At 44.7% G+C, this 23,748-nt stretch overlaps 1 protein-coding gene and 1 non-coding gene across 2 annotated transcripts; one reads left to right on the top strand and one right to left on the bottom strand.

Annotated features, from left to right (window-relative positions):
• Positions 1-416: 416 nt before the first annotated feature.
• On the bottom strand, positions 417-21,552 carry NSFL1C (NSFL1 cofactor). The gene is made up of 9 exons (XM_063093397.1): positions 21,412-21,552; positions 18,837-18,934; positions 13,260-13,334; positions 9,729-9,894; positions 8,991-9,083; positions 7,812-7,921; positions 7,208-7,345; positions 2,607-2,771; positions 417-827 (listed from the first exon to the last, which is right to left on the bottom strand). The coding sequence occupies exons 1-9, from the start codon at positions 21,514-21,516 to the stop codon at positions 665-667; spliced, it is 1,113 nt and encodes a 370-aa protein (XP_062949467.1). The 5' UTR covers positions 21,517-21,552; the 3' UTR covers positions 417-664.
• LOC134365652 (U7 small nuclear RNA) lies at positions 7,639-7,699 on the top strand. Its single transcript, XR_010022138.1, has one exon. It is a non-coding gene; the product is annotated as a U7 small nuclear RNA (small nuclear RNA).
• Positions 21,553-23,748: the final 2,196 nt, after the last annotated feature.

Raw genomic sequence — 23,748 nt, 5'->3', positions numbered from 1 at the left:
TAGAATCTCAACTGGCCAAGGTCTGGGGAGCGTTGATTTCCCAAGGCTTGAGTGAAAGGAGCATAGGGAAGTAGTTATTTTCCCCTGAAGGAGTTGTGTGCAGCTAGGTCTGACCTCACACTTCAGGCAACTCTTGCTGCTGCCCAGTTTTATCTGTTATATATTCTTGTTGGAGCACATAGCTGTAAAGTCTCTACACATCCTCCCCGACCCGCCCATAATGGGGGATATCCTCCACATAGTCATCTTTGGGGGTGGTGGGTGGGACACACAGTTTGGATGAGTGTTGTGTGCCACGAGCAATTTTTATGCAAAAAGATGGAAGGTTCCACCCCACATGTCCCCAAGGTAAGTATGAGTTTAAAGCAATCAAGCCTGCTTCAGTGGGAGAGTTTCTGTACAACATGCTGGTGATATTCCTTCAATTTGTTTGGTTGTTTTTATTTTTTTTCTTTTCATTAAAGTCCATTGATCATCACAAAAACCCAGGAAATGCAACTAAGGAGAAAACAAATGTCCAACCAAGATCTAAGAACCCAGAGCTACGAAGGAAACGTGGCACTGGACTGCTGGGTGTGCACAATGGGGTGGGAGAGGAGATGCCCACGGACATAGCTGCCGGCCGTGGGAAACAAGGAGGGTGGTGAGGCAGCCAGTGGGGTGGTTATGTTAACCGCTGCACGATGACAGCATTGAGCAAGTTGGCTTCCTTCAGGGTCTGGCTCTCGTCAGCCAGCTCTTTGTTCGGGAAGGTAGTCATGAGGACAAAGCTGGTGGCAGCCATGGCTGGCCGGGCATCCACGATGAAGAGTCGGATGTCGCTGATCCTGGAGGAGTGGGGGTAAGTGGGGAGGCGGTGAGCAGTGCCCTTCTCTGCCATCTACAACCCCCACCCTGCAGAAGGCTGAACATCTCCTGAGTCCCCTCCCCACTCCCTCTCAACAGTCAAAGCTATCATCTAGAAGCACACTGGATCATGTCCTTCCCCTGCCAAAAGTCCTTCACTGTTGCTTCCATCTGCTTTGGGATAATAAACACCAACATCCTTACTCTGGTCCCAGGGGTACCTCATTTTATGCCACCCCCCCTTGTTCTCTCTCCCTGTAGTTCTTCCTCAAGCCGCTCTCCCTTCCACACTGGGGTCCTTCTTTCCAGAGACTCCTCTGCCTGATCCCCTTCCTGTAATCTTAATCACACTTAAGGCCTTGGCTCAAATACCATCCCTGCAGGGCAGCCTTCCCCAGCTCCTGGTCTCCATCCCCTGACCCTCCTGCCATGGTACTGATCAAGATTGTAAGCAAACATTTCTGGGATGCTCTGATTACTGTCTCCTCACGTAGGCCAAGAACTTCACAAGAGCAGAAAATATGTCTCTTTTGTATGTCACAGGAAGCACTCAAACTATTTGTCAGAAAAATTAACAAAGGTTAGCAACTCCTCAGTGCCAGGAATCCCTTCTCCAGACACTGCTTGTCTCCTGAACCTGGTGACCATATGAGAACAAAATCACCTGCAAACAGGCAGCTTCCTTCCCTAGGGCATGTCAATAGAAGTTTCTTTCTGCCCCCACCCCTAAAATTTATGCAATCTACAATGTGGCACATCTAAAGGCTTGGACATGCAAGATGAAGCCTGAGGCCTTTAGCCAACAAGCCCAGCACTCTGTATGGGCTATTTACCCTGGGAGTGAGCAGCAGTCATGCTGGGGTTAATAAGTGAAATAAGTGAAGCAAATAATTCAGATCAGAGAGATCTGAGCACCTGAAGTGTAATGAAGGATCCTCATGAAAAAAAGTATGAACAAGCCTCCAGATGCTCCTGGCTCACACCTGTGGCTTACTTCATGCCTTTAACCCACAGGTGAACCAGTCAATACTCAAGAATCGTCAAACTCTTTACTAGCCCCATATGGGGGTTCTGGCTTAGTTGGCCCATGACTGATGAAACTTAGATGCCCCTATACTTGAGAAAGGAACTGCCAAATATGTTTACTGGCAATAGTAATCCAGCACCTCCCCTGCTAGTCTCTTCATTTGGTTGTACCTCAGTTTCCTCATTTTTAACATGAGGGAGGCACAGTTTGCCCCGATCCAGCCCAGATGGTCTGAGACAGCAGAGCAAGTATTCCTAGAATTCTCAAAGGCCATATACATATTGGAGAGACCCTAATAGCCTAGTGGTTTTCAGAGGCCCCACTTGGAGAGGGAGGTAGAGAAACCCATGTGGGTGGGATGCTGGCACTGCACCCCTCTCCCCTCCATCAACTGCAGCAGTTCTAGTTCTATCTCTTCTACAAGTGGGCTTTAGGAGACTCCCTTTGAACAGAGTTTGATGGCTAAAATACCCTCAGGAACCCAGCCCCTTAATTTTACAGATGAAGAATGAGATCCACAGGAGGAAAGTGAGCAGCCACAAGCCACACCAATGAAAGTGGGGGCAGAACCAAAGGCTCCAGACTTGTAGTCCTTCCCAACCAACTGCCTCCTTCAGAGAGAGCATGACATGCCTGCTGATGATTAGGAGGAAGAGTGGCTCCCTGATTCCCACACATTTGCAGGAGTCTCTGGGACACTCCTAGAATAAGCCAGACCAGCAATGCAAGGTACCTGTGGCTGTGGTTAAATTTCTGCACCAGTCTCCCACCGTCAGCAAGTCGTATTTGGATGTTTGTGGTAGGCTCTGACTCGTTGATTAAGATAGAAGAGCTGGCTTTGGCTTCGTTTTCTGCCTGCTGGGCTGGAGAGCTGGTACTCAACAACTGGGGGGCAGTGCTGAGGAGAGAGGATCATATCAGGACAGGAGTAGAAACAAAGCCCCAGCAGGAAGGAACTCCCTTTTCGGGTTTTTACTGAGCATTTGCTGTGTGCTTCGCACTGTTTGGTGCTGCTGATATAGTGACCTAGACAGACAGAATATCGGTGCCCTGACAGAACTTACAGGTCCAGCAGAATTCACCTCAAACCCTGAGTCATCTGTTGCTGTTAACTCCCTCACTCCTGAGTAACCCTGGGCAAGTTACTGAACCTTCTTCCTCCTCAGTGTCCTCACCTGAACAAGGGCTGAAAGGGAGGAATGCAGTACACAGGACAGCCTGTGGTGAGAGAGATGGGATCATGAGGCTGGAGGACCCAACAGACCAGGATAAGTCTTGGAGTTTTATTAACCAATGGAGTGAATGAGGGTAGCACTCCATATCTGCAGCTGAGGCAGCCTGCACACAGCCTGGCAGGTGACTGGTGGGATGTAAGGGTAGCAATTCAGACTCTTGATGGAATCTTCAGGCCTATATCCCCTGGTGCAACCTCATTTACACTCAGGCATCAACTATGGGGGATTGTGGGCAAGATTTCGCAAAGGCCAACTCTGTGCTAGATACCACGGGGATTAATGATTCAGTGAAATGGACATGGTGTCTGCTGCAGTGTTGAAAGTGCAGATCTTAGAATCAGATAGACCTAGGGTTTGAATTCACCCACTAGCTATGTGGCCTTAGGCAAGTTACTCAAGCTCCCTTAGTTTCAACAAGGATTTTTAATAAGGGTTAAGGCTACCTGCCTTGCTCAAATTTTGTGAAGATTCAAGTAAATAATTAATTACATAAAGCATTCAGGGTGGGTGACAAACAAAATGCACATAGGACTTCCAATTCTCCACAACCATTTGGAGCTGTCGTTGCTCCTCTAAACCACCTATCCACCTCACTCTCAGCCTTTCCTCAGCAGATGGCCCTGGCCTGGACCACTGCAGAGAGGAGAGGCCATTAGATGAGAGTTTGCTCACTTCCACACAAAGCGTCTATTAGATCAATTCTTGTACCTCACTCTTGCTTCTGATCTTTAGTCTAAAAAGGGCACACATAGCAAATGTAACTGAAAGTGCTTTCCAAAGTGTGTTCCATTGAATCCTAGTCCCTTAAGATATCTACAGGAAGGTTTAGGCAATGCCACCTATTATACCAGCAGCATCAGAGGCCACTAGCATATTAAAAGTCTTGAGAGATCATGCAGTTAAGGCAAACTTGTTCAACCACCAGGCTCTTTTTTTCTCCATGTTATACTTGTTAACCTCCTGGAGAAAAAGTATTTTGTGGAACCCAGTTTGTGCAACATGGTTCCAGAGCATATACTAGCAAAGAATCACTGAAAAGTGAACTTATTCTTTTCTGTGAATGTGAAATATATGTGCTTAGAGAATTACAAAGTGGAGCTCAAAGGAGAATGCTGGCTACACTTACTAGTTTCAAGAGGAGCTGCTTCTATTCATCAGTGTCACAGCATGTGGGACTCAAACGTGGGCCAGGACATGATAAATTATACCTCCACTGGCCTCAGCAGTTGCTTGGGAATAGTGAAAAGTTAAATGTTACACGTGTAAATGCCTAAGATTCATTATATCCTGTTTAGTTCATGACTTTTACAGGCAATAGGTCAACTCTTCAATTAGACTTTAGGCAGCCTGTCCCTCAACTGTTTATAATAATTCCAAATATAAAACAGGTACTCATGGAAGTGACTGCCTGCCAAAAAGGGAGCTATCACATTTTCAGTCATACCTATGATGAGAAAGCAGCTGTTACTCCAAAGTAGCCAACATCTATTCAGGTAAGGGTGAAGAACAGGGAAAACAGGAGTAACATTTATACCTACTTTGTACAGGCATTTAACTAAGGGGGCTTTTACATCCACAGCCTCACTGAATCATTACAACCAGGACTGAGTGATTTTTGAGGCAAACCTGAGAAAATTTTCTTAAACTTTTGGCTTTCACTGTGGTTCACAAGAAAACAATAGAAAACATAACAACATTTATGGGAAATGCTAAAGAAACTGTCCATCTGAGTTAGACTAAGAAGCTAAAATCCCATCTCACTTAGCTATATAAAACTTTTTTTTTTTTTTTTAAGCTCAGTTTTCATAAAAAGCCAGAACTGAAATAAATGCAAGTGGAAGTGGCAATGACCACTGATTCGGCTGACAAACAGCACACCTGATTATCAAAGCTCCATCTCAGCTTGCACTCATTCTCCAGACTAGTATTTATTTTCGCCCAGCTAAAATAGGAGGTACTCCAAAAGTTCACAGAAAAACAAAATTAAAAGATAATATGAATCCTTCCATGAACTTTTGAAGTACCCTCATAGACTTTCTCAAAAATATTTACATTTTTTGAGATGTGGACTCTTGTGCATATAATATAGTTAGGTTTCCCAACAGTAGACGTATTTCCTGTTAGAATTATGAAATCAAACAAACCCAAACTTCATGGCATTCTGAGTCCTCCCTTATAACTGATGGTGGGGGTAAAAAAAGAATACGACCTTTCTGGAGGGCAATTTGACACATTAAAAATATAAAAAGGACTTTTAAGCCAACAATTTTACTTCTAACCCAAGATTAAGGAGTATGCAAAGATTTAGTTTGCAGAGATATTCACTGTAACATTCATAACACTGGCAGCTGCCTAAATGTTTGACAGGTTAACTGGTTAAATCATAATACAGCCAAAGGATAGAAAATTATAGAAGCATTATAAAAGTGCAGAAATGCATTTTCTAATATGCAATGACAGCCATACTTCAATGATCAGGCAAAAAACAGGCAATAAAACAGCAAATTTACAAACACACATTATATAAGTGAATAAGAGTGGAAGATATACTCCCTAGATACTAATTAGATATTTCTGACTGTTAAGCTTGAAATAGTTTTTCATTCTTTTTTATTCTTTATTTGCATTTTTCCATTTTTTTTTTTTTTGAAGATGAACATGTTTTACTTCAATAATAAAAGAAATGAAATTATCAGGTGCTCTACAAAGCTCACCATAGCTGACAGGGCAGCTCACTCTGAGAATAGCTGTTCTGGGCTGGCCCACAATCCCCAGTACGGTAGATGAAATGATGAAAGCAGGGCTGAAGTAACTATTTCGGTCCTGGTCAATCACAATCTATTGGTCTCTGACGTCCTGAGCTCTGACTCTTATTCCTGATGAGGCATAAATGGCTGACAGGGAGGCGGGGGGGTTCTAGGAGGGACAGATGCAGAAGCTCAAAGGGCACGGCTGCAGGTAGACCACACTCTGAGCTGTGCAGATGGTGAAGTGAACAAGGCAGTGACTAGCTTGACAGCTGCTAGATCTAGGGCAGAGAGGGTGTCTTGCTGTGCAGACCAAGCGTGGGAAGGAATGTCAATCAGAAGGCCTGGGTTCCAGTCCTGGCTGTGCCACACACTGGCCATGTACCCAAGGGCAAGTCCCTAAAGTCCAAGAGCCTCAGGTTTCTTGCTGCAAAATAAGGATTGTACTGGCAAAGAAGGCCACTATGCTCTGAGTGCTTATCATGTACACAGTTCCCTCTGAAGAACATTGGCCAAGTGACGCCATGGCCATGGCTGAAGCTAAGTGGGCTCAGAGAGAAGGCAGCCTACCTACGGGCCCGCCAAGAGTCTAGAGGGAAAACTGTGCCCATCAGGGATAACAGTGACTATTAACCAACCAGATCCCATCAGAGTGTTTGAATGCAACAGAGAATATCTGTTGGCTGAGGGCACAGAAATGAGAAGACAAGGCAGTGGCAGAGGACAAGAGGCAGAAAAAGTCACAGGAAGTGACAGTGTCAGGAAGGGACAAAGAAGTAGAGATAAGAACTGTTGAGCTGCCATTATGGTGGAGCACCAGCCCACACAGGAGCAACAATGTCCTTGAGCTTCCCTGGATCCTGAGCAATGCCACTGCAAGGCACAGCTGGGCAGGAGAGTCTGAAATTCCTTATTCCCCATTTTAGCCTTAGGTCATCAAGGAGATCACACTGTCCCTGAACACCCTAGATTACTGAGTCAAAGCAGGAATTAGGTTACACATACGGCTCACACCAACTGCTCACCATGGGGCAGTGCTCTGTATGCATCAGCTCATTTATTTATTCCTTGCAACAATAATCCTAGGAGGTAAGGACTCTTATTAGTTCTATTTATAGTGGAGGAAACTGAGGTTATATGGTCCAAAGCCACACAGCCAGAAAGTGAAGAAGCAGAGATTTAAACTCAGGTCTGTTAACTCTGCAGCTCACGTTCTCCATATTCTTCCTCCCATAAAAATAAAATCTGAATTACTTTGCAAATAGAGCTATCGAAAGTGAGCAATACACAGTTCTGCTGGACTCGACAGGTATGACTGACACAGTCCAGCTCCCAGCTGTGCTGCTCCTTACCTGCCCAGTTTCTGACCCTCTCCAGTGAAGGCTTTAAAAGCCCCCTTGGGCTTCACGAAGTCCTCATCCCGATGGTCTTCCATGTCCAAGTTCACCTGCCCACCATGGGCTAACCTCCGCAGCTCTGCTGGCACCTCCCTGAAGGAGAAAAGGCAATGGTAGGGTCCACAGAGAACAGGATGGAAATGACAGTGATGGGGTGAGGGGAGAAGGAACCTCTCAGTTCCAATGGTGGAAATCACTGGGTCTCCACAGGGAGCCAGCTACTCTAAGTGGCTGCCTCTCTGCCTCCACCTTCTCTCTTGCCTGATCGGTCACAGCAGACACCTATTTCTTATTTGGCATAGGCCCAGGAGGGAAAAATGGACACACAAGGGTTTTGGAGCAGATCTATGAATCTGTATCTTGATTGCTTCAAAAAATTTACTTCTCAGTATTATAGCTCTTTTGGAATTTGTCTAGCAGTTTTCTGGTCCTTACAGGAAAACCCCCTCAAAAACAAACAAACAAAAAGCTTCTCAAATAATAAATATTCTGCCTCTTCTTTTCCCAACTGCCATCTCATTCACTGATTCAAGACCTGGAGGAGGACTTTTCTACTCACCCTCTGCGGATAGACTCCAGAAACTGGGCATTGGATGGGTCTTGGTAGCTTCTGAGTTCACCATTGTCCAGGCTGAATCCATTCTTCCAGAGCTTCAACACTACATGAACCTGTGATGACAGGAGGAAAGCGGTTAGTACATTGTCAGGAACCTGGCAAGCACACCAATTTGAACCTGCAAATTAGCAGGTTTTTACTATTTCTTTGTGTTGCTATTATTAAAGTACAGACGCACACATATGTAGGTGTGTGTGCAAAGGGAAATCAATCAACAACCAAACCAAATAAGCATTAACCTCAAATAGAAAGGTGATGTAGCACAGGTTAAGAGCATGGGCTCTGTTTTAAGGAGATCCTGGGTTTGCATCTTGACTTTGCCACTCACTAGTTGGGTGGCCCTAAGTAGGGGACTCAGCCAAAGCTGTGGCTTCCTTATCTGTAGGGTTGCCACTATGCTTGTTATGTAGCTCGGGTTCAACTAAACTACCATGGCAGATCTCATAGACTATTTTACAGTCATAAAAAGTGTTATCTACAATTTCCGTTAACAACAATTCCTCACACATATTCACAGAAAAGGGTAAAAACCAGCATATTAGCAGTTGCTGTCTCAGGTACATAGGATTTTAATTTTCTTCTTGCATGAATTTTGGAATAAAAACCAAAATGATTTAAACATACATTACAGAAATTAATGGTCACAGGGCACAAGAAAATGTTGCATAGTATTAAATTTTAAAAAGATTCAAATTTGTCCATATACACTTATGTGGGAGTTTACACAGGGGAAAAAAGTACTGGACAGTAACAACGAAAACTTAAAATTGCACTTCAGGTCGTCTCTGGTGGTCTGAAGACCAAGTGCTTCAGCCATATCCACACCACCAGAGAAGCCCAATTTAATCTTCCTCTACCTGAGACATGGAATGCACAGAAAACTCCTTCATTTGTACATCTCCTTCCCTAAACCATTCCCACCAGCCCCCTCCCACAGCCAGAGAGAACTGCCTTTGATTTTTCAGTAAGCCTCCCTGTGCATGGACCACAGCAAGGGCACTGACTCTGTAGGCTTCCCTTTCAGAGGCTGCTGATTCATGTACAATATGTGACCAATCCTTTCCGAAAGTGGCAGAACAAACAGTCCACGAGCTTCCCTAAGAAAGGTAGATCAACACTCACATCTTGGCTGGAATGCTGCCTCCTTTCTCCTGCTACATAGGCAGACTCTTCCTCTGGTGCTGCCCCAAGGCGGTAGCCACCCCCTGCAAATGGCTACAAAGGACAAGTTCATAAACACTTGAGGGGTCGGTCAATAGCGGTGGGGTTACTCATATACAATGATGTATTTTAGATAAGTGGAAGAAAGAGGACAGGGTTCCTGATCAAGCTTAACTACTAGATGCACTTTCTGTATGAATCAAACTCAGTGCCCACAGGGCCAAATGAACTGAATGGCCAAGATTGGGGTGAAAGCTGGAAGGGGTGGGGGTGCCTGGCTAAAGGGAACAGCTGCTACTAAGCTCTTGTTAATCAAGGCAGTAGAATTTGGGTGTAGGATAATACAAAAGACTTGATTTTCCCAAAGATGAGAGTAACTCGGATATTACATAAAACAGGTGGATACTAATCCAATTAAGATAAAATGAAGCAAAACACTGAGTAGGTCTAATTAGACAGACGAACAAAATATGTTTGCAGGACCTGATCCACCAGACCATAGGCGGCAGGTTTGAAAACTTTGCCCCAAATCTTGGTATTTTGTTAAAGGGTAAGAGAAACTACATTAGTCTTCCACATGAGAGACCAAGTGAGCAAATGATAAAAACACAAACAAAATCAGTCACAACTGGAGTGAAGAAGGCTTTCTTCCCCCCTCTGGAACTTGAGTCCTGTGGGCACAATGATCCTTATGCTCACTCTTGGTTTACTGGTTTCCCCAGGGCTCTTGGTCACTCGCTCCACAGCTACAGCTCCATGCTCCTTGGCACCTTTAAAGAGATCATCCACCAGCTCATTGGGACTTTTCTTCCTGGGAGGGCCAACAATCTGCTGTCCACTTCTTTCTGAGCCCCCAGCATAAAACCTGTGTAGAAAATACACCTCTAACACCAAACACACTTGGAAAACATGAGTAGAGCATGCGCTAAGTTCTGGGCTAGGTGCTGGGTACACTGAGGTGAAGGGTATGATGTCCATCTTTAAGGAACTTACTGGCTAGGTGGGATACATGTAAGGAGGCAGGCAGGTACAGTGAGGTATGAGTAGCAGCAGATGTCAGTAAGGGGTCTCTGGGAACACTGAGCTGGGGAGAACAGCCAAGCCTTCCTCAGAGGGTATCTTCTGGGCTGAGTCTTGAGGATGATGATGAGTTTATCAGGTGAAGAAATCAGGAAAGGGCATTCCAAGCATGCACAACAGCATGTCAGCTCACGAGAGAGCCTTAGCTGGGAATTATTCATCCAGTAGCCAGCACCTCTCCAGGAGACAGTGACTATGATCACAGTCAAAAACAGCTACCACTAGTAGCTGTGGATTATTGGTGGCAGTGGTGTGGTTAGTACAAGCAGCCAGGCTCCAGTCCTGGCTCTGCCACTGTGTGACCCTGGATAAACCAGTGCACTACTGTGCACCTCACTTTCCTTGTCTTTGAAACGGGAAGGAAGAAGCACATGCCCTACCTACCTGCTCCTTAAGTCAGGCCCATGAGGTTCAAATCAGCAGATGTATGCAAAAGAACAAGCAGAGTAATGCACACGTGTAAGGTGGTGTGGTATAGTACCAAGAGCTCCCCCAAGCCTGAATCACCTTGCCATTCTTGTGACACACACTAGGAACACTGAGGAGAGGGTACCAGAGAAGGTCAGGGAAGCTCCAATCTCAGATGCAAGCCCCAAGACACCCACACTGGACTTTGCAATAGGCTAAGCATGGCTTGAGATTAAGTTAGTACTTTTTTTTTTTTTTTTTTAACCTGGATCTGAAAACCAGTTGTCATGTAGCCTGGCCAGCTGCCTCCTTATCACTCCTATGTACAGCTAAGTCAACAGCATTTCCCCAAGTGGGGAGAATTGAGAACCTATAAAAATTAGTCCCAGCCCTCTATTTCCTGACATTTGCCAAGGAATCTGAGGCAAAGCCACAGGCCCTGGCAAGAACAACAGTACCAGTGTCCTTTTAGGTATGAAATGCTGAGGGCCCAAGGAAGTAATGGGGATGTGAAATAAAGGAAAGCCATTGCCTGGACGATGTGACTGGACAGGAGGAGGAGTTCATTTAGGAGCTGGACATTCACATACTTGATGACACTGTCTTTCACTCAAGGAGTGTAAAACCCTAAAATTAACATATATTTCTGGGCCTGTATATCTAAAAGGTTGGTTCTGAGGCAGTGTGAAAGTCACAATATGGATGAAAACAGAGAACACATGCAATTTCTTAGCCCACTTCCCAAAGACTAACCATAATGAGGTAACTGCATTTCCGTAACGGTTATTGTACACTGTTCCTTAGGAATGTCTGACAGACTGAGGCAGATCCATGGACAGCCAAAACCCACGCAATGAGGTTGTAGTCATTTCATTCTTGTTCATTCCAGGTAGATTAAGTTCTGCTCAATGGACTGTAAGGTCTTTATTAAGGGATCTCAAAGCCTCGGCTCTTAAGAACTAGCAGCCTGTGATCAAAAGCCTTAAAAATATTCACGCCCTTGACCTGGTATTTTCATTTCTAGGAACTATCCTAAGAAAATAATCTAAGATGTGGTCAAAGATCAATACACAAAGATGTTCACAGCACTGATATTTGCAGTGGTAAAAAACTGGAAACAACTTAAATGTTAGACATCCTATATGATGAATTATTATAGCCAGTGAAAATGCTTACTAAGAATTTTAAAGATATGAAGAAGTGTTTAAAATGTAGTGTTAATTGAAAAAAAGAAAGAAGTAAAATAATCTAACTTCACCATGTAACATACAATATAAAACAAAGTATGTTTATACACAGAACAAAGAATGAATGGAAATATGCCAAAATATTAACCATAATTACCAAAGGGAGATGAGTGTTATACTTTTTCATCAGACTAGTCTGTATTTTCCACAATAAACATTAATTTTATTATAACATTCCTAAAAATTAAAATCAGTAGGGGTGTGTGGGGGGGAGGGGGGATTACATTTATAAGTCTGTTATTCTATTAATTATGTAAAGTATTAATTTTTCAATTTAAAAAAAGGCTGAAAAGAAATACACCAAAAATATTAATAACTGGTTATGTCTGGGTTGTAATATAATGACTTTTTTTCCTTCTTTTCATTTTTTAAATTTCTATTGCAAATTGATAATTTATAACTGTATGTACTTATGGGGTACAAAGTGATATTCTTTTTTTTTTTTTTTTGTCTTTTTCGTGACCGGCTCTCAGCCAGTGAGTGCACCGGCCATTCCTATATAGGATCCGAACCTGCGGCGGGAGCGTCACCGCGCTCCCAGTGCTGCACTCTCCCGAGTGCGCCACAGGCTCGGCCCACAAAGTGATATTCTGATTTATGAGTACAATATGGAATAATTAAGTCAAAGCAGTTAACCAATCCATCACCCCAAATACTTGGCATTTTTTGTGGTGAGAACATTTGAAATTTACTCTTAGTAATTTTGAAATGTGCCATACTCTATTATTAACTATATTCACACACTGCAACAGATCCCTCCACCCCCACTAAAAACCATATTTCTCTTGTCTGAGATTTTGCACCCTTTGAGTATCATCTCCTCATCACCTCCCCCCTAGCCTGTGTAACCACTCTTCTACTTCTTACTTCTGTTTAATTTGATTGTTTTAGATTCCACATATAAGTCAGATCATGTATTTGTCTTTCTGTGGCCTGGCTTATTTCATTTACCATAATGTCCTCCAATTCCATCTATGTTGTTGCAAATGGCAGAATTTCCTTCTTTAGGGCTGAATAGTATTCCATTGTGTATATATCCCACATTTTCTGTATCCTTCATCTGCTTATGGACACTTAGATTCCATAACCTGGCTATTGTGAATAAGCACAGGAGTGTAAATATTAAATATGTCTTTGACAAACTGACTTCAAAAGTTTTTGGGTAAATACCTAGAGGTAGGATTACGAGATCCTTTTTTTCCTTCTTAATGATTTTGTTTCTCTCCCCCTAATATTCCTCAATAAATACACATTATTTAAATAATTTAGAAAACAAAAACAAACCCAGACCACCACAAAAAAACAAAAAATAGTAACAGGGGACAAGGAATCCCTTCACTGTTCCTAGGATATAGCCCACCCAGGTTAACCTGTAGTAGTAATGGCCAATAATAACTGAGCGTGTTTATCAGATCCTGTTCTAGGCAATTCACATATTACTGCAGACTTTCTGTGGACTATCCCCCCTACCCCATCCCAGCCCTCAAAGACTCACCTCTGGCCTTCCTCCTCCTCCTCTTCCTCCTCTTGGTCATGAATGAGGTCTCTGAAGGATGTCACCCTATTATCGCTAGAGATACAGAAAGGAGCAAAATGATAGTTAAAGAAACTCCTGTCATCAGCTGCTAAGGAGTTAAGGATACTGGGGTTACATCTTCTTTTTTTTGGTGGGGCTGGAAGAGAATATATGTGAAAGAAGGTTAACCTCGTTAAGTTTATATGTAAAATAATGTGGCATTTATTTCTTCGAGGTCACACAAGACTGAGAATAAATTAAAAAGTGCTACTGTAAAGTAAAATGAAATCCAATTTAAGCTGTCCTGGCGGAGGGGTAGGAGAGATGGGGTCTGTACTATCTTAAAAACTTTCTAATGGACATCTACTTTCATCATATAATTTTTAAATAATGAGGGAATACCTGTATGCCAAACACTGAACTAGATGCTAGGTCTATAAAGATAATCAGACACAGTTCTTACCCTTGAGATGCTTAATGGCTAGGGGCACAGATAGGCAGAAAACCATCCTTAAGGCTGTGCAATAGCGCTGTGACAGAGGGAAGTACACAGGGCCGTGTGAGCACAGAGCCTCTTCGGCTTCCCAGAGAAAAAAATCTGGACTGAGTGCCAAAGACTGGTGGCCAGTCAGTCAGGTGGATAAAGAGTGGAAGGGCTGGTAGAGAAAGGAGATAGGTATAGCATTACAGGAAAGCAGCACACACAAATGTACAGAGATGAGAGAGAATGACACATTACAGAAAGGACAAGCAGTCAAAAAGTAGAAATGAAATGAATATGTGGGTGTCAGCACTGGAGATAATGCCCTGTCTGCTTTTGTTGTAGATTAGTCAAGAAAAAGTATTTATTACTATTTAGGGAAAAAGCAGTGTTGTGTGGGGTGCAGTGAAGATGGGCACAACTAAAAATGAGGGTGAGAATGGTTAACTCCCTCCTCTGACATTGTCTGACACTGCCACTTTTTTCCCAGTTTCAGCCTGTCCTCAAGGAACAAGCTTAGGTTTTCAAGGATGACACAGAAGTTTCATAAAGATAAAAAAAATTTCTATATCTCTTAGAGGGAAAAAAGTAGCTTCCCTATAATATGAAAGGAAGAGGGTAATAAAAGTTGAATGAGGCTAAACAGAGAAGAGGAATTATTTACTAGGAAGAAAGCTCCAGCTCAGTCTTGAAGATTTATTTCAACGAGACAATCAGGGGACAGAAGGGGCTTTGAGGTGCCATCAAGTAGAAAGGACAAAGACCAATCAATATAGCAAATACACTCCCTGTGTGAGTTAGCTACTGAGAGCAGCCTCCTGGGTATTGCTTGAGGCTCAATATGACTTGAATCAAAAGCATCCAAGTGATGAGAGCTGTATTAGTGCCTTGAAAGGCTAGTTACACTCACTCATCTTCCCAGGTGGAGTTTCTCACACATGCTCAGCCCAAAGTCTCTTCAAATGACTGGGCTCAGTATCTATGGGAAAAAAAAAAAACCCTCTATCTCCTTGTTGTTAAACACCTTCAAATATACACGTGTACACCTGTTTGAGCAAACCATTTGCTCTGGCTATGGGTTTGTTTCTTTCCCCCCAAATTCACACACCCAGACTTTGATGGTATCTGACAGATTCTTGCGTTCACGTACCTGATTCCAATCATAACTGCTTCCTGACCTGGGATCTTGGGCATGCAATTAAATTCTCTAAGCGTTCATTTCCTCACATGTAAATGGAGCACCAGCCTCATGGGCTTTCTATGGACAGTCGGGGTACCGATGTGTGTAAAGCCCTCTGCATAGTGTGGCACACTTAAATACTACTCTTGAGCAGTGGTTCTCAAAGTGTGGTCCTTGTACCGAGAGCACCAGCATCACCTATGAACCTGTGAAAAATGTAAATCCTCAGGCCCCACCGGAAACCTCCTGAATCAGAACTCTGGAGGAAGTGCTCAGAAATGTGAATTTATGAAGCCCTCTACGAAATTCTGATGCACACTCAAGTTTGAGAACCACTGCTCTGGAGTAATGCTTCGAGTTACCTTATGGCAGATGTCCTGGGGACATTATCAATTTCAGAACACTCTGTCCTCTGGTTTCCACAAATTGGCAAAATGTCTCTGAAATTTCAATCTTTCGGCATTAAAATTCTATCTTTCAGGCTACCCTGGCACCTGAAGTGGCACAAAAGTCCTTTGTCAGATCACTTTCTGCTTTTAATCTGTTCACTTTAGCTCTGTGGCAGCACTCTTCTGTGACAATGGAAACGCTATAGCTGCACTATCCAATAGGGAAGCCACTAGCCACGTTTGGCTACTGAGCACTTGAAATGCAATTAGTGCAAATGAACAATGATATCTGTCTTATTTAATTTTAAATAATTTAAGGTAGTAGCTTCTGGCTACCTTACTGGATAGTGTAGTTTTAAGGAATCAGGCAATGGTGGTCCCTGAAATTCTAAGAAGGTACAATTTTTGCTGGATGAAAGAGAGAAAAAAGGAAAAAACTGTTACCTCTCGCTTGACCTGTACACAAGGGTAGGAGGTCCTGGGCAGGGAAGTAGCATGTGTCAGTAGATGCAGCTTTGGATTTAGATAGACTTGGGCTTGAATCTGCCATAACAGCAGCTACAAGTTACTCAACCTTTCTAATACTCAGCATCCTGACCTGCGTAATGGCGAGCACCCCACCTACTTCCAAAGCTACTGAGAGGTATAAGAAGAGAACACAACACAGGTGAGAATATCTGGCAGAGCTAGACAGATAGTCAGTGCTCCTGAAAACTAGCCCTCCCACTTCCAGGAATTTACAATTTACTTAGGAAGAAAAATTAAGTTAAATATCAGGAAAAGAGCGCAGGACAACACAGGAGATGTTACCCAGTAGTACATGGTCAAAGAAGTGAATGAATTATAGTTGAGACTGGAGTTCTGAGGAACAGGATTGTGGTGTGCTGCCTAGTCAGGGGTAGGGGATAACATGCTCAATAGAGGAGTGGGGATGGAGGGTAACACAGAAGAATGCACGGGATTGGATAAACACAAAGCAAGAGAGTGGGCATGCTCAATCAGAGTCTCAAACAAAAGCCGGAGAACCAAAAACAAGGCAGAATTGGGACACCAAAGAAACCAGTTTGGCTGGAATGAAGGAATTCAGAAACAAGGAAAACTGCGTCAGGTTAGGAAGGCAGAGTCAGGACAAACTCTGGACAAATTTGAATGTCCACAAGGAGAGGCAGTAGTCATTGTGGCTGACAGCAGAGTTGCTGGAAGCAGAAATAGCCCTGCACTTAAATCCTTATTTTACTAGCTGTGCGATCTTGGGAAGAAGTCCAGCTTTAGTGTCCTCGTCTATAAAATGGAGACAACAGTACTCACCTCACAGGGTTGTTGTGACGACTAAAAAGATGTATATGTAAGGGCTTAACCCAGTGCCTGGCACCTATTAAATACTCAATAAATGACAGCTGCTATTATTGAGGAGTTTAGACTTTCTCCCACAGCAATGGTTAACCTTTTATGTCCCCCAGCACTTTGAGAATCTGATAAAAGCCACGAATTCTTTGCCAGAAAAAACACTTCCCAAAATATACACAAACTTGTGCCTACAACTTCAGGTAATTTATAGACCTTCCTACATCACCTAGGGTTCAGGGGCTCCACATTAAGAACCCCTTTTCTAGAGCCAAAGAAGAACTCACTGATAAAGTGTTGTTCTGCAGCAGCAGTGACAACATGAAAGGGTATTTGTGATGATGGTGGAAAAACCTAGTAGCAGGCTAAGTGTCCTACAACAGCCAGGTCAATGTGGGGGAGAGAGGGGAAGGCCCTGCACAGAATTCCTCTGAGGTGCTAGCACAAGTTTGGCTTCTCCTGAGAATGTAGTCAGCATTTTTCCTCCTGGACAAGCACAAAAATGTAACAAACTGTGCCCTCCTTCCCCATTTTTCTTGGCTTCACCTAAGCCCAGCACCAAGTCTGAGGCTAAACCAAAGCAATAAGACAAGGCCTTTGGGCCTGAATGTGTGTCTAGTCTTTTACTCCCTTCGGTCTTAATGTTAAACTCTATTTCCTTGATTCTTTTACTTTCATGTCTATTTTTTAATATACATAAAAAATACTTGTAGAATGAGGCAGGGGATTGGGAAGATGAAAATGGATGCTAAAAAGGATAATAATAAAATGACAATAGTAGCAGCTAACACGTCGTACTGTGTTTTAAGTGCTTTGTGAGTATTAACTCATTTAATCTCCCATGGCAGACACTATTATCATTCCCATTTGACAGGTCAGGAAAACTAAGGGACTGAGATTTTAAATAACCTGCCCAAGGTCACAAAGTGCCCAAGCAGCAGAGTGGGATTTGATCCTAGGCAGTCAGGCTCCTGGGCCCATGCTCTAATAAACCACTGCTCTAATAGGACTTTGGGATTACTGGAGAAGAGAGGTGTGAACATGCGATCTGCATTAGAGGCCAAGCTTCAATTTCTCCTCCTCTGTACTTCTGACACGCCAACACCCCAGCAATAACCTGAGGTATCTGTCAGAAACTCATATGCTAGGAAATCAGCCATCTCCGCTAGCAGCTGCAAGAACAGCCCTTATGTTAACAACTATGTTCCAGGCAGTAAAATCCCCATGTGCCATCAATCACACCTCACAGTTCTGCACCTGCAAATAATTGAAAGATCACTTTCTTACTACCTCTTTACTCTGAAGATGGGCATTAGGGAAAGCAATGAGATCTGGGGTTAGTGTTCCTTCTTCAAAGGGAGGAAATGTACCTTAAACCTCAGATGCCCTTAGAGAGAAACATAACTTACTACTTCATGGCAAAGAAACACTACACCTGTATTCTGGAGTTGAATTTAAACCCAAATACAATTTTCTAGCTAAAACATAACAGAGAGTAGAAGTACTCAGGCTAAAGCAGAAAGGGGTGTCATAGTTAAATCCTTTGGCAGGAAATGCCCCTGCTTGTCTCCTGGAAGACCAGCACTGTCCCACTCGTGGGAACCAGGGAGGCCGGTATAAGGGATGCAAATGAGATCACAAAGGTTGATACTGTTTCATCTAATAAAATAATAAATAAATAATAAAAAAGGTCTCCCTAATCAACTTGGGAAAGGGTTCGTTACACAGATTTATTTTGTACAAGACTTCTTAATAGGGTAATGGGCATACTAAAATATCAAAAGAGCCTTCCTAAAGTCATCTGGCCTAATCTTTTACATCTACAGCACCCCTGGAAGGAAGTCCTTTGGCTTCTACTTAAAAACTTCCAGAGATAAAATGGTCACTCCTCACATTTCATACATAAAAGACCCCCGAAAATCTTAAAAGTAGGTTCTGTGGTTTCCCCAAGGATTGAACCATAAACTGCACTCAGGTAACAATAATGCATATTTTTACAGGAAATGACTGAGGGTTGCAGGGAATTACTACTCATCACTTAGTCTTACTTTCTCACTCAACCCTCCGGTCCACACACCCAGGTCTGAGCCCTCTGTCAAGTCAGAAAATAGCTCATCACGGCTGGAAATACTCATGTAGCAATAATTGAAGTTGGCCCTTACCTGGGGGCTGTGCCTCTGGACACTGAACTGGGGGTTGCCTGCGAAATGGTCACAATGTCTTCATCCCCTCCGTCCTCATAAAAGCTCGCTAGCGCGATCTGAAATAGAGAGGTTGTACCTTGGGACCCTTAAATAGGCCTTCACCTAAAACATATCTCCTTTGAACACAAAGGAACAAAGACATAAAGCCATGGCCCACACCTATGAAGTGGCCTGTATTTGGGGACCACAGAAAATTAGACCAAAAGATAACATCCCAACTGTTAGTCTACATATCACCTGAAACAAATTCCACCCACTAATGGGAAAAGAAGGCAAGAAGGAAGGGTGAGGTGGAAAACACCTCATTCTCATTTTATGAAGAAATACGATCTAGTAAAAGCAGCATACATTTATTGAGCATTTATGTGCCAGGTTTTTCTCTACACATGAGCACTCTACATGTGTTCATTTATTCAATTCTTACAAAACCCTATGCCATTATTACCATTATTATCTCATTTTATAGTTGATACATAAGCACTAAGAAGTTAAAAAAAACTGCCCAAGGTTACACAGTTGGTAATGAGTAGAGCCAAGTTCGATCTCAGACCCTCTGCTCGGGCCTTTCACTTTCTACTTTTTGGTAGCTAGCCAGTACAGGGATCCAAACCCCTGACCTTGGTATAAGGCTGCACTCTAACCAACTGAGCTAACCCGCCAGCCCAGGCCCTCAGTCTTACATTATAGCCAGGAGTCAGAAACTGGGGGGTCAGTCCTGGTTTCTATTTTTCCTTCATTTTCTTTTTGACGGCTGGCCTGTACAAGGATTCGAACCCTTGACCTACTTTTCCTTTCTTTCTGAAGCCCAGTTTCCTAATCTGTGAAAAGGGGACATCCATTGCACCAACCATGCATTCTGGATGAGATTATCCACTCAGATTTATGCATAGTCATGTCTTAGCTCTATACACATAGAAGGAACATGAGAGTCCTTTGGTCATTTGTGACTGTATGTCCCTCTCACCAACTCAACCAACAGGTATGTAATCACTTACTTTGCACAAAGAAATAAGAAAAAGCACTGAGGTCTACAGAGATGAAGACATGGCTCCTGTCCTCAAGGTCATGTCATGAGACGTACCTAGCCTGAGTGTGCCTTCATGAGATATAATCAGCCTGCTGGGAGTCAGTGTGTTGTCTTGAGACATGAACTAAACTGACATTCAGGGAGCCTACATTCTAGTCCTGGCCCAAGCCAGTCACATGAATGAGCTTCAGTTTCCCCACCTATAACCTGAGAATGGGAGAGATGACCTGTTGACCATAATGCTGTGTGCTTTTAGGTCTTTCAGGCAAATGCTTTTGTTTTGTATTTCTGTCCAGCATAGGGGCTTCATCTGCACTCTGCATCCATACAGGTGTGATGCTTTACCAACTCTCTTAAGTTTGGGAAGCAATTTAAATGGTGGAATCAGTCCCAACTCAAATCCCAACCCCACTACTTACTGGCTATGACCTTAGGCTCATCCCTTGTCCCCTGGGCTTCGAATTTCTCTTTCGTTTTATTGGGTTAGTCTTCTTTACCTCACAGTGTTGCTAGGATTAAACCAAGCATCATATATAAAGTGCTCGGCACATGGTAGTTAAGAGCTGACTGGAAGCAGACAGAACTGAGTTCTAATCCTCTCTTCCACTTGGTAGCTAGTGAGGCCTTGAGCAAGTTACTTAACCTCCCTAAACCTCAGCTGCAAAATGCGAAGGTTAAATGACATAAGACATGTAAAGCATTTAGAACAGCCCCTGGCTCGTGGTAGGTATTCAGTAAATATTAGTCATCATCATCTACCTAAGACGTAGGCTGGCCGAGAACATTTATGCAATTCTTTCTACAATTACTTCCTTAATGCTTATGATGTGCCAGACATTGTTCTGGGCACTGGAGATTCATCAGTGTACAAAAATCGTTGCCTCGTGGAGTTTATGTTACGTCTTAATTAATTAGCAAATATTTAATACTTAGTACGTGCCAGTAAATTCCACGAGACTCACATCTTACGGATAAATCAACTAAGAATGGTTAAGAGGCTCAACCTGGCGCCACCACCCAGAGGTAGCTTCTCTTAGCAATCAGGTAGGGGGCGTGGGCCAACTCCTGGGCTGGGCCGGGCTGCGAAAATAGAAGTGAGCGACCACCTCGTCCCGTGTGCTGTTCCTCCCGGGAGCCAGTCATTCAGAACAGCCCGGCTTACAGCGGCCACTCGGCGCGGCAGCCACGCCCCCGAGCGACCCTTCTCCACGAGGGCTGTGGCGGTGCCCAAAGTCCCGCTGACCCCGCAAGCGGGCGAGGCAGAGGGAGAAACTGAGGCTCGGCAGAGCAGGCCGGGGCTGGCCCGCGTTTTCTCACTCCCAAGCGCAGTGGCAACGCCTAGCAAGCGACCCCAGGACCGTGAGGCCTGAGTCGGGCCCCGGCCGGAGCTCGGGCCGCGGCCGGGAGGGGATGACTGTGCGCTTCGACTGCCTCGGGCTTAATGGGCCGGGCGCCCGCACCCCGCAGTCCCCGGCCCGCCCAAGGCGACCCGCTTCGCAGCGCTACCTGCAGGTCCCAGCCGGCCGACTCGAGAAAGAAGCGGGCCCGGTCCTCTTCGGTGCCCGTCACGGCCACGAACTCCCTCAGCGCGTCCTGTCGTTCCGCCGCCATCTTCGCCCCGTGCGCTTCCCAAACCGCTCCGGCTGCTGCTGCACAGCCCCAGCCCCGCTGTTGCGTTCCACTTGTCGGTCGACCTGGCCTAGCCGATGAGCGTCCCACGCGGTGCCTCACGCAAAGCCCTCCGTGCAGGAATCCTCGCCGCTCTGCGATGTCTGGTGGTTGCGGCGCGGATCGCAGCCTAACAGCGGGGGTGGGAGCTGCGCGGAGGATGAGAGGCGGGCGGGTTTTCCACACGCGTGTGGGATGAAGGATCCCCGAAGGAGTTAGATTCATAGCTATTCATTGACTCATCCCCTCATTTCATTAATTTATTCATTCGTTCATTCATTTACTTGTTCAAACACTTACTGAGAGCCATCAATATCCCGATGCTCTTCCAGGGCTTTGAATATGGCAGCGAGCAAAACAAAGTTCCCGTTCTTTTGTTGCTTACATTCTAGGGGAGAAAAGCAGACCTCGAACATGTCACTCCTCTGCTCACAACCCTTCCATGGCTCCCCATCTCACCCAGCGTAAAAGACAGTGCAAGGCCCATGTGAAACTGGCCAGCTCCAACCGCGTCCCCACTAGCTTCCTCTACTCCATGTACCTTGTCCTTCCTGCTGTCCCTGGAATATGCCAGGCACGCATTTGCCTCATGGCCTCTGCGTTTGCTTCTCCCTTTGCCTGGAGCACCTTTCCTTCACCGCGGGCAAGGTGCTCCCTCGACTTCAGGCCTCTGCTCCAAGGGCACCTTCTCAGACACAATCCTGTCTTTTAAGTCCTCAGCTTCTTTGCCCTCTTGCTCCTGCCACCCTGCCTGCGACATTACCTTACTCTTCCCTTTGTCAGCTCCTGCTTCCTCTTCAAGTCTCTGTTTAGGTGTCGCCTTCACGAGGAAGCCTTGAGAAGGTCCCCAGGCTCATTTAAAACCCTTCTTAGTAAAGTCATGAACAATACAAAGTCCAGTCTTCTCTTGAGCGACACAGTAGTTGCTTTTCTAGAAAATTTGGCGTATATTAAAACCGTCCAAAAAATACTTAAAGTTTACATGTCGGGAGAGTTAGGGTCTAGGTTCAGGTTATTGTGAACAGGTTTTCAGCTGCACTAAGTCTTGGCAGGACATATAAGAGGAGAGGCCATTCTGGTGCGAGACTCTCCTTTCCATTGCAAGGCCACCCATTGCCAGGCCTGGTCCCCAGTCTTTGCTCCCTTCATCACTGTGTCAACCCAAAATGCCCCCTAACTTCCCACGAAGTCCAGGAGGCTGGGGGCTCACTCTGGACCATGCTCATGCGTGGCTACCAGCAAGGTCTTTCCACCATGGAAACTGGCAACGATTTATCCTAGCTTAAAGATCTGTGGGTGATCGGCTCCCCAAGATCCATCTCCTTGGCTGGTGTTGGAGTCTCTGAACCTGGTTGTCATCCCCTCTTTACTTTTGTGCCAATGGGAAAAGCTCTTTTGCAGGCCACGGGATCCCTGATCCCTCCTCCGGAGGTCTCAGGTTCATCCTTCCCTTAACACTACCTGGCAGCTAATGTTTATTGAGCACTTACTATACCCCAGGCACTCTTAAAAGAGTTTTAAATACACTAACTCATTCATCCTCATGACAACCCCATGAAGTGAGTTCTGTTGTTATCATTTGTATTTTAAGATGGAGAAATCTAGACTCCTAAATTAATTTGAATCCAGATATCTTACAGCTCTTGAGTCAGGGTTCCTAACCATTGCACCACTGTGTCTATCTCTGGCTGGCAAGACTGTTCTGGTCAATTTCCATGTCTGGTTTCTGGAGGCAGCTGTAAATGATCTGACTGGAGGAGTTTAGGATTGGAAAGGGATGTGAAGGCGTGAACTTGAAGCTACATTTACATAAGGAGGGGGATGCTGAAGGCCTAGCTCCAGCTCAACCTTTCTGCCTCCAACCACACCCCCTAACCTCCAAACACACCCTCCAACCCCCAATCCCATACACATCCACATCCCCAAGTTCCACCACCACTGCCACCTCCAGCCTCATCCCTACCTCATAGACCCACCACCACCACCTCCTGACCCACCCAGCCCTACTTCCACCCCAACTACATCCCTTGTATTACATGTACCCCACCATCCAAGGCCCACCTCTACCCCGAGTTTCACCCTCAGCTCCCTCCAACCTCATCCCCACCTTCCTTCTCACACTAGACTCACCTGCAGCCCAACTCTTTAGTCCCAGCCTTCACCACCTCCAGCCCC

This window comes from Cynocephalus volans, chromosome 1 (assembly GCF_027409185.1).
Source record: "Cynocephalus volans isolate mCynVol1 chromosome 1, mCynVol1.pri, whole genome shotgun sequence".
NCBI lineage: Eukaryota > Metazoa > Chordata > Mammalia > Dermoptera > Cynocephalidae > Cynocephalus > Cynocephalus volans.
Note: the sequence above shows the minus strand (reverse complement) of the source record. Positions and strands in the feature narration are given on the sequence as shown.